Below are 15,305 nucleotides of genomic sequence, written 5' to 3'. Positions count from 1 at the left end.
TGGACCTTGTTTAAATAGCAGGAAGTGTCTGAGTTCTTTTTGCATCGATAAAAAGCACCAGCATCACTGGCTGTTTACTGTGAGAACCAGCCAGCTCCTCACTGACCCCATTGTACTCTGGACTAGCTTGGGCAGGGCAGGGAGTGGGGGGTGGCAGGGAGCTATCACTAAAACCTGTTTTTTATCTTTCTTCTATAAGTTGACTTTTTTTTGTTTGTTTGTTTCCCTGGGAAATGTCAGTTCTGTTGCGTTCCTTTAGAAACCAAAATCCCCGAGTTTCACACCTTGATTGCTTCTCTAGTCCTTTCAAAAGATGACTTTCTTTGGATATTTCATCATTTATCCATGGGATACATTCTTTTTATTTTGCCACTGAACAAAATCATAAGCTGTAGATAGTAAGAACCTGTGTTTAAATATAAATACCATAGGATTGTAGGAAAGCTTATGAGATAGTAGGATAGGTCTGTTTCTTTTTGTATCTTTTGAGCTCCTATATTTAAAAAAAAGGAGGATGTGAGGAGATGGCTCAGCAATTAATGGAGCTTACTTGCAAAGCTTGCCTGTCTGAATTCAGTTCTCTAGCCACCCATATAAAGCAAAATGCAAAAGGTGATACAAGCACATGGTACATTTGCAACAGCAAGAAATCCTAGCAGGCCCATACACACACACATGTACCTAAATAAATAAATGTAATTTTTTAATAAATGTAATTTAAAAATAAAAATGAAAAATAAAGAAATGGCTAGACCTGGGTTTTATTTGGCAAAATCAGCCACATTTCTAGGGAACTGTGTTCTTCCTGGCTTTGTGCCTGCTAAGCAACAGATGGTACTCTTGTCCAATACAACTTTAGTAATCTTTTGGGTTTTTTTTTTTTTCCCCCCTCAAGGTAGGGTCTTGCTCTAGCCCAGGCTGATCCAAAATTCTCTCTGTAGTTTCAGACTATCCTCAGCCTCACAGAAATCCTCCTACTTCAGCTTCCCAAGTGTTGGGATTAAAGGTGTGCACCACCACACCCAGTTTATTTAATAGCTCTTCAAAATTGCCAGACACAAAAGCCCAAAAGACACTATTGTGTGCAAAGAAAGAAACCTGATTTTGTTTGTTGGGGTGGTAGTGTTGGTTGTTTTTTATTGTTGTTGTTGTTGTTTTGATTTTTCAAGGTAGTGTCTCACTCTGTAGTCTCAGGGTAGCCTAGAAGTCACAGCAATTGATCCTTCTACCTCTGCCTCCTGAGTACTGGGATTAAAGGTGTGCGCCACCACGCCCGGCTTGTGTTGGTTGGTTTTTTGTTTTTGTTTTTTTCCAAGGTAGGGTCTTGGTCTATCCCAGGCTGACCTGGAATTCACCCTGTAGTCTCAGGTTGACCTTAGATTCTCAGCAATCCTCCTATGTGCTGGGATTAAAGGTGTGTGCCAGCACGCCCAGCAGAAACCTGTTTTTTCTACATACTGTATTAGGCACTGTTTTCCTGTGTCTAACATAGTCACCAGAGAAGTCAGAAATACTATTCATTTCTTTAAGGTTTTAAATTCTTGCTGAAGTCGTTTCTTCTTGGCCCTTTTCCTCCAAGGCAGTCCAAGGACCCATTGGGCTGGGGATATAGCTCAGTATGGGAATATAGCACTTGACTAGCATGTATGACTCCCTGTGTTCATTTCCCAAAGTGCCAGAGGTCCAGTCCATTCACCTCCACCTTTCTGGACTATACAAGGGCTACATAGTGACAAGCTATCAAAACTTCTTGCTTCTTTAGTGGGCATTAGAGTTCATTTTACTGTTCAGTCTTTACCTCTGAGCTTTTCTCATCCTAACATCAGTTCATTCTGTCCACCAAAGTAGATATGAGAAACAAGAATTGTGAAAACTATTTTTCATCATGATTTTAAAATCAGTTGGCACTTCTCAGAATTGAGATCCCAGGCAGATTTGTATATGCCCTATTGTTTGTTGAGGGAACTTATCTATGGAGAGAATAGGTAGCAGGCTACAAAAATCTGAAGAGCCTAGCTTGCCCACTCTTCTTCTGTTGTTTCTTCTAATTTTTTAAGGTTTGTATTTTATTTATTTATTAGAGACAAAGAATGGGAACACCAGGGCCTCCAGCCATTGCAAATAAACTCCAGACTCATGAGCTACCATGTGTAATTTTTATTTATTTACACATTTGTGTGGGATGCCAGGGTCTCTTGCCCTGTAAAGGAGTATCAGATGCTTTGGCTACTTTTATGTCTGGCTTATGTGGGTAGTTTGGGAATTGAACCTAGACCAGCAGGCTTTACAAGCAAGTACCTCTTTAATTGTTGAGCTATCTTCCAGCTCATCATGATTCTTTTTGTTTGTTTGTTGGTTTGTTGTTTTCTGGTACTTTTTTATTTACTTACTTATTTATTTATTTAGGCAGAGACTCTAGTCCAGGCAGACCTGGAACTCATGTTGTATCCCAGGCTGGCCTTGAACTCATAATGATCATCCTACCTCAGTGCCTAAGTGGGCCACCATACCAGGCTTCATCTTGAGGGCTTTTTTTCTTTTAATTGGTTTTCAAGGTAGGGTCTCACTATGTAGTTTCAGGGTGGACTTGAACTCTCAGGAATCTGCCTACACCTGCCTACTGAGTGCTGGGATTAAAGGTGTCTGCCACTATGCCAGGCTTTAAAGCTGAGATTTTAATGAAAGCAGTAAAAGAAACCAAATCTCTACAGCTGAGTGGTAGTTCCCTCTGAAATGTTTAAGGCTGTCAGAATCAAGAGACTCCTGGCAATCCAAGTAAAGGAGAAGGGGTAATTGTGATAAGAAAGAAACTTGAAGCCAGGCATGGTTGTGCACGCCTTTAATCCCAGCACTCAGGAGGCAGAGGTAGGAGGATCACTGAGTTCAAGGCCACCCCAAAACTACATAGTGAATTCCAAGTTAGCCTGGGGCAGAGTGAGACCCTTCCTCAAAAAACAAAATGGGAAAAAAAAAAAAAAAAAAGAAGACGAAGAAGAAGGAAATTTGTGAGTTGCTAAGAAAGCATTCCTGTGTGATCGGGCTTGGAATTTACCCTGGCCTCCTTGTCCCTGCTGCCAGGGAGAAGGCTTAGCAGTCACTTTTGTCCCAGCTGCAGTCATTTGATTGTACTGGTAAGGAGACAACAAGAAGAGGAGCATTTCCCTAATCTAAACAGGACTAAACAAAGAGTCTGAACAAAGGTGTGTACCATCACCAGGACAGGGAGGGGATGGGAAGGGAGAGATGTGTCCTGGCAGTGTTCCGAAGGTGGGAAAAGGCAGGCTGCAGTGCAGAGGAGTAAACATCCAGGACCTGTAGCTTTGTAGCAAAAACAGCAACTGGTGATTTGTTATGGTGCTGTCAGTACATCCGCTCTTGATCAGTTTAGACAATAATTGTGCAGTAGTGGCCAGAATGACGGTTGAGATCTTGGATCACTGTCAATAGTTAGCCTCTGCACTTCTGAACAAAAGCCATGAGTTCAAACCCAGATACTAACGATGGATAGTTTGACCTAACAGTTTTCTCTTTGACTTTCAGGAGTAGTTTATTGTCAATGTAAAAATCTTTATATTATTTCTCTCTTTTTTGTGTCTCCTAGACAGTTCATTTATGCTCTTACCCAAGCCCTCAAACCTCCTTTCTTTCTCAATAGCAGCAATTGTTCAGGACATGTTTAGGAACCAGTCTACAAACAGGAAACTCTACTTCCTGAAATATGATGGGAGTTGAATGATACTGAATGGATAAGATGAAAACTTGTTACTTAAGTGTTCTTTACAGATATTTGGCTGGAGAATGCATTTCTTGTGGGAAGAGGAAAAAGAAAACACAAGTTAGTGAGTGAAAGCAATTTCATTTTACAAAAACCCAAAGTCATTCTGAAAAAGTAGAAATATATCACTCAGTACAAGTCCCTTTTATCTAATCCCACTAAGGATAGGGGTAGGATAAGTAAGCCCTCCTTCTAGTTCAGGAGTATGTTTATTTGGGCTGGAGAGATGTGTTAGCGGTTAAGGTGCTTATTTACAAAGCCAAAGGACCCAGGTTCAGTTCCCCAGGACCCATGTAAGCCAGATGCACAAGGTATCACAAGCATCTGGAGTTCATTTTCAGCAGCTGGCGGCCCTGATATGCCCATTTTCTCTCTTCAAAATAAATAAATAAATTTAATTTTTTTATTTTTACTTTTATTTTTGGGTTTTTCAAGGTAGGGTCTCACTCTAGTCCAGGCTGACCTAGAACTCGCTATGTAGTCTCAGGGTGGCCTCGAACTCACATTGATCCTCCCACCTCTGCCTCCCGAGTGCTGGGATTAAAGGCGTGCGCCACCACGCCCGGCAATAAATAAATTTAAAATAGAGAGAGAGTATGTTTAAGCCAGGCAAGGTGGCACACACCTTTAATCCCTGCACTTGGGAGACAGGTAGGAGGCTTGCCATGACTTCCAGGCTGGCCTGAGACTACATAGTGAATTCCAGGTCAGCCCAGGCTAGAGTGAAACAATACCTCGAGTAAACAAAGTATGTTTATTTGCATGTATTAGTATCTCCAAGGGAAGGCAAAAGCAGCCTTTGTTTCTATACATTCTCATGCTTTAAGAAAAACAATCACAGAACTAGAAGAAACTACTTTTTTCTAGAGATACAAGAACAAACACAGATTTTTCAAAATTTTCAGATTAATTACAGTAAGCCTTTTATCCCAGCACTTGGGATGCAGAGGTAGGAGGATCACTGTGAGTTCAAGGTCAGTCTGGACTAGAGTGAGACCCTACCCCCAAAAAGCAAAACAAAACAAATTAATTACAGTACATTTGACATCATTTAGAGGTACCCTTGTGTACCTGGTATCCCATGAGTAACAATGTGGAGCAGGTCCTGGGGAGATGACTTAGCAGCTAAGTTGTTTGCCTGCAAAGCCAAAGGACCTCAGTTCGATTCCCCAGGACCCACGTAAGCCAGATGCACAAAGTGACACATGCTTCTGGGGTTCGTTTGCAGTGGCTGGAGGCCCTGGTATGCCCATTGATTCCCTCTTTCTCTCTCTCCCCCTGCATCTTTCATAAATATAAAATATTTGCGGGGGGGAGGAATATGGAGCAGATTTCTGAATGAGCACCATCAGTTGGGAGGCAGATTCTGCCTCCGTCATTCAAGGTAAGTCTTCGCAGACCACTCTTGGAGTCAGGGTTTCACAAGGCTTTTCATTCTTCCTCTAGAGCACTTTCCCGTCCTTATTGTAGAAATTTTGGCTGCATACAGCTTTGCAGTGGATTTGTTGTTTCAGTTAAAAAGTTACATTCCCCCATCCCGTTTTCTTCTTCCCAGGCAAGGAGAGCCTCATCACTGACAGTGGAAAGCTGTATGCCCTTGATGTTCTGCTCACTCGGCTCAAGTCTCAAGGACATAGGGTTCTTATCTACTCTCAGATGACCAGGATGATAGACCTGCTGGAGGTAGGAGGAGGGACATTGGGAACATAGGTTCCTTGGCATGTTATTTGGCAAAATCAAATATCCATACCTAGTGTCAGTCATACTTCCTGAGAACCCTCTTTGTCTCTTGAAGTCTCTGAAATTCTGTATAGAAATCAAGATAGGAGTTTTTCAGTTTAAAAACCTGAAGAACAGCTAATCAACCAGCGTTAATGTTGTATTTCTCAACTTAACTACATATTTCAGTCATCTGGGCTGTTTAAAAATTCTGCTGGCCCAGCATGGTAGTGCACACCTTTAATCCCAGCACTCAAGAGCCAGAAATAGGAGGATTGCCGTGAGTTCGAGGCCACCCTGAGACTACATAGTAAATTCCAGGTCAGCCTGGGCTAGAGTGAAACCCTACCTCAAAAAAAAAAAAAAAAAAAAAAAAATCTGATGCCTAATCTCATTCTCAAAGATTAAAGAATTTTTTTTTGGGGGGGGGGTTTGAAGTAGGGTCTCACTCTGGCTCAGGCTGACCTAGAATTCACTATGTAGTCTCAGGGTGGCCTCGAACTCTCGGAGATTCTCCTACCTCTGCCTCCCGAGTGCTGGGATTAAAGGCATGCGCCACCACGCCCAGCTAAGATTAAAGAATTTTGACTAATAAATTTGGAATGAGGTCTTGGCATTAGGATATTTAAAATCCCCAGAGGTGATTCCAAGTGTACATCCAAAGTTTACAACCACTTAGTTGGCCATTTAAGACATAGCTTTGTGAGGCAGCTTTTGTGGTTTCCTTACTTATATGTTTAGTTTCTTTATTTTCTTGTCTGAACAGTAACATTTTATTTGATGAAGATGTCTTAGGTATAGAAGCAAAAGAACAAATCATCACAGACCACTGTTGTGAAGTCTTACACAGGAAAGTTGGAGAGGTTATAACACCTTGGTATCAGGAATATGTGAATATTCTTGTTTTTCCTTGAGTTTTACATACATAAGGCTTTATAATCTATCCTTGCTGCTCCAAGGTATTGCCAGTATGTGAGATGGGACCATGATCATCTTTGTCTAAGAATAAGGGAATTGGAACCATAGCAGAAGGAATGATGACAGCATTGGGGAGGGCTTTTCAGGTCTTCAGAAGTCAAGCTTGGGTTGCTGGATTTTTTTCAAGGGAATTCATATTTAGGGGCGGGCTCCTTTTAATAATCTGGCAACTTTTTTTACTAAGAGATATAAGCAGTATCTGAGGTAAATGTAATACTAAGTCTTAGATTTTATACAGTGCTTAGCCCTTGAATGCTCTTAAGATGACAGACTTTCTGGTTTGTTTAGAATTTTTTTTTTTTTTGTCTGGAGAGATGGTTTAGCAGTTAAGCACTTGCTTGTGAAGCCTAAGGACCCCGGTTCAAGGCTCGATTCCCCAGGACCCACGTAAGCCCCATGCAGAAGGTGGCACATGCATCTGGAGTTCGTTTGCAGTGACTGGAGGCCCTGGTGCGTCCATTCTCCCTCTCTCATTCTCTCAAATAAATTAATAAAAATAAAATAAAACAATTTTAAGAAGAGAGAATGTACACACCAAGGCCTATAGCCACTACAAATGAACTCCAGACACATGTGCCACCTTGTGCACGTGGCTTTATGTGGGTACCGGGGAATCAAACCTGGGTCCTTTGACTTTGCCAGTAAACACCTTAAATGTTAAGCCATCTCTCCAGTCTTTTTTTTTTTTTTTTGAGTGAGAGAGAGAGAGAGAATAGGCACCCAGGGCCTTTCACCCACTGTGAACAAACTCCAGATGCATGTCCAGCCCTCGTTTTTGGTTTTTTTTTTTTTTTCCTGGTTGATTATTTCCCTCAACACATGCTCACACAGTCCAGAAAATAGAACATAGAGCCTTTTGCATGTTAAGACAAGCACTCTACTACTAAGCCACATTCCTAGCCATTTTTGATATAAATCTTAACTATATTGAGGTCCTAATAGTTGCACAAGTCTGTAATCCCAACACTGGGAGGCAGAGATGGGAGGTTTACCTGGGTCTACAGAGTGAGTTTCCTAGGTTAGGCTGGGCTAGAGTGAGACCCAACTTTGGGGGAAAAAAAGGGGGGGTGCTATATTTCCATTCTGATCTTTAGCTGCTAAGAATTACAGAAACAACAATATACTATCAACCTAGTAAGGGAAACAATGATCATTATTTTCCAAGAATTCCACAGAATATTGTAGTATGCTAAAAGCTGATTCATGTTAAAGGGAAATTCCAAGAAAACATGGCTGAGCTACCACAGTATAAGTTAGTTCTGGCAGATAAAGATACATATAGATGGTTTAAGTTTGATAGAACCCTACACTTCAGGGTTGTGCTTACTGGGTAGTATTTACAAACAAGGCAGCTGAGAACCTTTTCTAAATGTCAATGCATCTCTCTATAGAGTATTGTAAATTAAGAAAAAGCAAATTTACAACCCAAGTTTCACAAATGCTGACATTCCTTTGCTATATGTATAATATTCATCTAGGATGCTGAAGCCAAAGATGTTGCAACTGTTTGTTTCTAAAATTAAAATAAAACTGTTGTCCAGTTTCCATAATTATGTAATTTTCTTCAATGTTACATTCCCTATGTAACTCATTCTTTTTTGTCCATTTGTATTAATATTACTCACTCAAATGGACCACATTCTATATTCCAAGAAGTTAGTACTCAAATGAGTACTAACCCCAAATTACAATGCCCATAATATATATTATTATGAGTAATGACTTAATGAAATGTAAATATTATGGCTATCAGGATTGTACATGATTGAATCTATATTTCTTTATCTTTTAGCCACTTTCACAATGCCACTTTCATAGTATAAACATTTATAATGACCATGTTTCAGTATTACAACATGACCTAGGGATGGAAAGATGGCTTAGCAGTTAAGACACTTGTCTGCAAAGCCAAAGGACCCAGGTTTGATTCCCCAAGGCCCACATAATGCTAGGTGCACAAAGTGGCACATGAGTCTGGAGGTTGTTTAATAAAAATAAATAAATACATACTAAAAACAGTGACCTAGCTGAGTATGGTGATGCATGCCTTTAATCTCAGCACTCGGGAGGCAAAGAGGCATCCTGGACTAGAGACCATGTTTGGGGCTTGGGTTGGGAGGTACAGGGGACATGGCCAGGTATGGTGGTGCACACCTTTAATTCCCAGCACTTGGGAGGCAGAGGTAGGAGGATCACGTTGAGCTCAAGGCCAGCCTGAGACTACATAGTAAAATCTCTGGTCAGCCTGGGCTAGAACAAGACACTACCTTGTTAAAAAAAAAAAAAAAAAAGAAAGAAAGGAAAGAAGGGAAGGAAGGACCTCCTGGGGCTGGTGGCTCAGTGATTAAGGTGCTTGCCTAAAAATCCTAATGACCCAAATTCAATTCCCCAGTACCCACATAAAGCTATAAACAAGGTGGCCAATGCATCTGGAGTTTGTTTGCAGCAGCTGGAGGCCCTGACACACCCATTCGTTCTCTCTCCTCCTCCACCCCTCACCTCCACTTGTAAATAAATAAAGTAAGATTGTTGAGCCAGGCAAGGTGTCACATAACTTTAATCCCAGCACTGAGGAGGCAGAGGTAGAAGGATCTCTGTGAGTTCGAGGCCACCCTGAGACTACATAGTGAATTCCAGGTCAGCCTGGGCTAGAGTGAAACCCTACCTCCAAAACCCCCCCAAAAAATAATAGTAAAAATAAATAAATAAATAAATAAATAAAATTTTAAAAAAAGAAAAAGAATTGAAGTTCTGGATGGATACTTTTCATCGAATACACTTGGTGCTTTCTTAATCTTTTTTGTTTTTTTTCTTTGAGGTAGGTTTTTCACTCTAGTCCAGGATGACCTGGAACTCTGTAGTCCCCGGCTGGCTTCAAACTAACAGTAATCCTTCTGTCTCTACATCCCAAGTGCTGGGATTAAAGGAGTGCCACTGCACCTGACACTTCTTTCTCTCTTTTTTAAATTTTTTAAAATATATTTTATTTATTTATTTGAGATAAAGAGGTAGAGAGAGAGAGAATGAGCACACCTGGGCATCCAGCCACTGAAAACAAACTCCATATGCCTGTACCCCCTTGTGCATCTGGCTCACATGGGTCCTGGAGAATCGAATCAGGATTCTTTGGCTTTGCAGGCAAGTGTCTTAACTGCTAAGTCAGCTTTCCAGACCTGTTTCTTTCTTTAACAGAATGCTTTGACCCTTGTTTGCTTCTTCAGTCTCAAAAAGTTGTTTTTTTTTTTTAAGTATTCTCTTTAACATTTACTTTTATGCACCATTAAAAGAAATAAAGAAAAGCTTCCAATAAAATAAAAGTTAGAGGCCTGCCGTGGTGGTTCACGCCTTTAATCCCAGCACTCCAGAGGCAGAGGTAGGAGGATCTCCGTGAGTGAGTTAGAGGCCACCCTGAGACTACATAGTAAATTCCACATCAGCCTGAGCTAGAATGAGACCCAACTTTGAAAAAAAATAAAAATAAAAGTTAGAAACTTATATGGGACATTAAAGCTCTTGCACACCTAGAGAGCATATTAGCGTTAGTCTTTCATTTAGTAGGCCTCCTCCCACTCCTGTTGTTATGTTTTTATTCTGCCTTCGCCTGTTTTATTTTTGTATTTCTGGAATGCAAGCAAAACAAGAAGACAGTAAAGATCCTATATGGCCAAGTTTCCATTCTGTGAGAAATCACTTAATGTTGCTTAGAACTTGACAGCCTCTTTTTTTCTAATGAGTGAAAAGCTGACTTTAGCTTAAATGTTGCATAAAATTAGATCTTCCAAATATAATTCTGTATTTGCAAATGTTTTATTTTTTATTTTATTCATTTTATTTATTTCTTAAGGTAAGATTTCACTGTAGCCCAGGCTGAAATTAAATTCACTATGTAGTCTCAGGCTGGCCTCAAACTCACAGCAATCCTACCTCTGCCACTCTGCTGGTATTAAAGACATGCACCACCACACGAGCTGGTTGTTTTATCTTTTTTTTTTTTTTCTTTCTTTTCGAGGTAGGGTCTCACTCTGGTCCAGGCTGACCTGGAATTAACTCTGTCATCTCAGGGTGGCCTTGAACTCATGGCAATCCTCCTACCTCTGCCTCCCGAGTGCTGGGATTAGAGTGCTGGGATTAGAGTGCTGGGATTAGAGTGCTGGGATTAAAGGTGTGTGCCACCATGCCCGGCTTGTTTTATCTTTTGACATGACATCCAAATAAGTATTTCTCGCTAAGAGATTAAAGGAGGACATTTGGTTTCCAGGGCTAGAAATTTTTGGTTTGCCATAGGCATATGTAAAAGATGTAGATGTATCATTAAATATTACAGATTTAACTCATTCACAAAATCACCTATATTCACAGAGTCAGCTATTGGGGTATTATGGAAATAGACACAGCCTCCATGTGAATAGTGGTATCCAGGTAGATGGCAAACAAATCCCTACCACCAGCCTTTAAATCATAATCAGGGACACTCTTTTGTATTCTGATAGTTGCAGAGAGCTTTTTATTTATTGCAGATGGCTTATATTATGTCTGGCTTTTCTCTTTTGAAATTCATTCCTATTGCATAAGTAATAGTCTGTAGCTTAAGGATATATACCACCCAATGTAATATTTTCTGTGCAACAAATGAGTCAGTCAACTGACAGTATATGTGGGATTATTATTAAGTACTGAAATCCAGACAGATCTTCAGCTGAACTAATATGTAAAAATTGTACACTATAGAATCATGTCCAGATAATCCATAGCTAATCATGACATCTGAGATACTGGGTTGTGTAATTTGCCTAGTCAAGTCATCCAAGTATAGTACCTCATTGGGAAAGGATTCATCCTGAACAAACATTATATTATGAACTCTGGCTTCTTTCAAACTTATCTTTGGGAACTATGATTCTGAATATATTAGGAAGCTGAGATTTCTAGAACTGAATTTTCATGAGGCCTTAAGAATGGTAAGGAGAACTCTCACACTGTAAAATCTGCTTTAATGGCACCTGTGACCAAGGCATTATGCTAAATATATATATACACATATATAATCAGTTATACATGGTCTTTTTAAAAACTTTTTATTGACAACATCTGTTGTCAAATGATCAAAATCCCCTCCCACCGCCCTCCCTTTTGTCTATCTAGAATCCTCCCTCCACTGAATTCCTTCTGTACAACTAGTTTCTTTTCTATTTCGATGTTGTAGTTTGTTTTTTTTTCCCCCCTTTTACACAGGTCTTTTTTTTTTTTAATGCATTTCATTTATTTATTTATTTGAGAGAGAAAGAGAAAGGGCAAGGTACACCAGGGCCTCCAGCCACAGCAAATGAACTCCAGACACCTGTGCCTCTGGCCTATGTGGTTCATGGGGAACTACTGAGTGAATTCCAAGTCACCCTGGTCTAGAGTGATACTCTACTTCAAAAAAAGAAAAAGGGGGGGAGGGTAGGGGACTGGTGAGATAGGCTTGGCAGGCAAGTGCCTTAACTGCTGAGCTAATGACCCAGGTTCGATTTGCCAGTATCCACATAAAACCAGGTATCCAAAATGGCTCATGTATCTGGAGTTCATTTACAGTGCCTAGAAGCCCTAGCAAGCCTATTCCCTGTCTGTCTGCTCTTCATCTTCTCTATTTATAAATAAATAAATAGGCAGAAGTATGACATTAGAGAAGTAGTCCAGTGTGACTAGAAAATATGATGTAGGAGAAAAGGAAGTAAAACAAATAGACTGAAGACATTCATGAGCCCATGAATACCTTGAGATAGTTTTCCTCTGAAGTGTTTTGTATTATATGGATATCATATTGCGTTTCATTGGTCCAGTATACTTGGGCTACAAAGAAACAGTAATAAACATAAGAGTAGAACCCAACTTTTTCTTGCTGATAATGCCCTAAAGATGAAAAGCTAAAAAGCGTTATGTCCCAGAAAATAAAAGTTACCCCAAGCCTAGAGGTCTGTGAATCATACTTAATTTGTCTCTCACATTTTTTCTCTAGGCAGGTTTCACTGTAGCTCAGGCTGATGCAGTACTCAGTCTTTAGCCCCAAGCTGTCTTCAACTTACAGTGATCTTCCTACCTCAGCCTCCCAAGTGCAGGTATTAAAGTTGTATGCCACCACATTTGGCTTCCTCACATTGTTTTAGCAAAGTAAAAAAAATTAACTTTTTGATTGATAACTTGTATTTCTGAAAACATTCCATGAGCATAATCCCTTCTCACCACCTTCCTTTTTCCTCCTAAGTTCTCTCTCCACTGAATCTCTTCTTTCCAACTAGTCTCTCTTCTATCTTGATGTCATCATGCTTCCCCTGCTATTATGCAGGTCTTATGTAGGTAGCTTCGGCCACTATGAGGTCATGAGTGGCACAGCCACTTTGTGTCTATAAGATGGTATTACAAAGCACTCCTCCCCTTCCTTTGGCTCTTACATTTTTTCCATCACCTTTTCTGCAGTGGTCCCTGATCCCTGGCAGAGGCAATTTTGAATTAAACCTCAGAATGAATGGGGACTGTCCTCTAAAGAGGTTTTGTTGCTGTTCTGTTTTGTTTTGTCCTTAGTGGTAAGCATCCTTTTCATCTGGAAAGTAGTATAAAGGTTAAACTGAGGATTCTAGATCCAGTCTGCTCCAGTTCTGAGCCTACTACCTACTACCTGTTTCGCTTAATAGACTTTTAACTTCTTTAGAGTGGGAGTAACAATACCACCACCTATCTTTTTTTTTTTTTTTTGTTTTGTTTTGTTTTGTTTTTCAAGGTAGGGTCACTCTCTAGCCCAAGCTGACTAGAATTCACTGTGGAGTCTCAGGGTGGTCTCAAACTCACAGTGATCCTCCTTCCTCTGCCGCCCATGCTGGGATTAAAGGCGTGCCCCACCATGCCTGGCTAATACCACCTATCTTAAAACTTGTCCTAAGGACTACATAAGCTGAACTAGGTAAACCAAATAAACAGTGACTATCACTTAGAGAATGTTCAATAAATGCTATCTATCAGCATCATAACTACTTCTGGGGAAAATCCTAGTACCTTTGTATTGTGCCATTGCTTATATGTCTGCTTTTATTTAGTATACTTCAAATGAGTGCAAAGCATTTACTTAAACTTCTAGTTATAATACAGTATACCTAGTATACTGCTGTTCGCATAGCAGTGCTTTACAAATAAGATTTAGGGGCTGCAGAGATAGCTTAACTGTTAAGGTACTTGCCTGCAAAGCCAAAGAACCAAAATTTGATTCGCCAGCTACCCCTAAGCCATATGCTCAAAGTGGTGCATGTGTCTGGAGTTGTTTGCAGCAGCTGATGGCCCTAGCATTCCCACTCTTTCTCTTTCCCTCTCTTTTTTTTTTTTTTTCTTTCCCTCTCTTTATATCCTTCTTAATTTTTTTTCCTTTCTGGAAGTAGGGGGGTGTTTTGAGGCAGGTTTAACTGTAGCCCAGGCTGACCTCAAACTCTGGGTGACTCTCCTACCTCAGCCTCCCAGATACTAGGATTAAAGGCATATGTGACCACACCAAGTTAGTAGTTTTATTTACTTATCTATTTATTTGAGAGAGAGAGAATGGGCATGCCAGGGCCTCCAGCCACTGCAAACGAACTCCAGATGCATGTGCCTCCTTGTGCATCTGGCTTACATGGGTCCTGGATGTCGAACAGGGATCCTTTGGTTTTGTAGGCAAACAAGTGCTAAGCCATCTCTCTAGCCTTTTCTTCTTTCCTTCCTTCCATCCTTCCTTCCTTTATTTTTTTTTAAGTGGGAGAGAGACAGAGAGAATTGCCATGCCAGGGCCTCAGTTACTAAAATCAAATCCAGGCACTTGCACCACCTAATGGACATTTGCAGCCTTGTGCTTGCCTCACCTTTGTGTGTCTGGCTTACATGGGATCTGGAGAGTTGAACATGTGGCCTTAGACTTTGCAGGCAAGCTCCTTAACTGCTAAGCCATTTCTCCAGCCCTGATCTATTATATCTATGAGAGATTCCATATAAAGTTTTGCTTAGAAAAATGTTTCACTGCTTTGCTGGTTGTGGTGACACACACCTATAATCCAAGCCCTTAGAAGGCAGAGGTAGGAAGAGTGTCATGAGTCTCAGGCCAGCCTGGGATGCCAAAAAAAAAAAAAAAGTGTTAGTGCTTTGAAAGTAGCACATGGTCAGGGTTTAAAAAAAAAATGATTTATTTGTAAGCCGAGAGAGATAGAAGAGAGATAGACAGAGAGAATGGGCATACCAGGGCTTCCTGTTGCTGCAAACAAACTCTAGATATATGCACCACTTTGTTTATGCATCTGGCTTTATGGGAATACTGGGGAAATCAAACCAGGGTCCTTAGGCTTTGCAGGCAAGTGCCTTAAGTGCTGCTGACCATCTATCTCTCCAGCCTTAGCACATGTTTTGCAACAGTGTTTCTTAAACTTTATATTTACTGGTGAAGAGCAAAGTGTAGATTCTGCTGGGTGTGATGGTTGCATGCCTTTAATCCCAGCCATCAGAAGCAGAGGCAGGAGGATGGTTGTGAGTTCGCAGCCACCCTGAGAACAGAGTGAATTCCATGTCAAGCTGGGCTAGAGTAAGACCCTACCTTGAAAAACCAAAGGGAAAAAAAAAAAGGATGACCTTGAATTTCTGATCCTACCTTTACCTCCTAGTGCTAGGATTGTAGACATCTGCCACCACACCCTGTTCATGTCCTGGGTATCAAACCACTAGTGCATGCTAGGCAGTAGCTCTACAAATTGAGCTATAACCCCAGCCTAGGTTTCTTTTTTCTACATCCTTACCAATACTTATATTTTCTTCTCTCTCTTTACTTATATTCTTTTTATTATTT

At 40.6% G+C, this 15,305-nt stretch overlaps 1 protein-coding gene across 2 annotated transcripts in view; it reads left to right on the top strand.

The window, feature by feature from the left end:
- The window catches only part of Ino80 (INO80 complex ATPase subunit), a 178,304-nt gene that overhangs the window by 110,366 nt on the left and 52,633 nt on the right, over positions 1-15,305 (top strand). For both annotated transcript variants that reach the window (XM_045156229.1, XM_045156228.1), the window contains exon 27: positions 5,331-5,458. In XM_045156229.1, coding sequence (XP_045012164.1) covers positions 5,331-5,458 — 128 coding nt within the window. The remainder of the gene's footprint in view (positions 1-5,330; positions 5,459-15,305) is intronic.

Source organism: Jaculus jaculus, chromosome 8 (genome assembly GCF_020740685.1).
Source record: "Jaculus jaculus isolate mJacJac1 chromosome 8, mJacJac1.mat.Y.cur, whole genome shotgun sequence".
NCBI classification, from domain to species: domain Eukaryota; kingdom Metazoa; phylum Chordata; class Mammalia; order Rodentia; family Dipodidae; genus Jaculus; species Jaculus jaculus.
The sequence above is the reverse complement of the archived record's forward strand: the minus strand, read 5'-3'. Positions and strand labels throughout refer to the sequence as shown.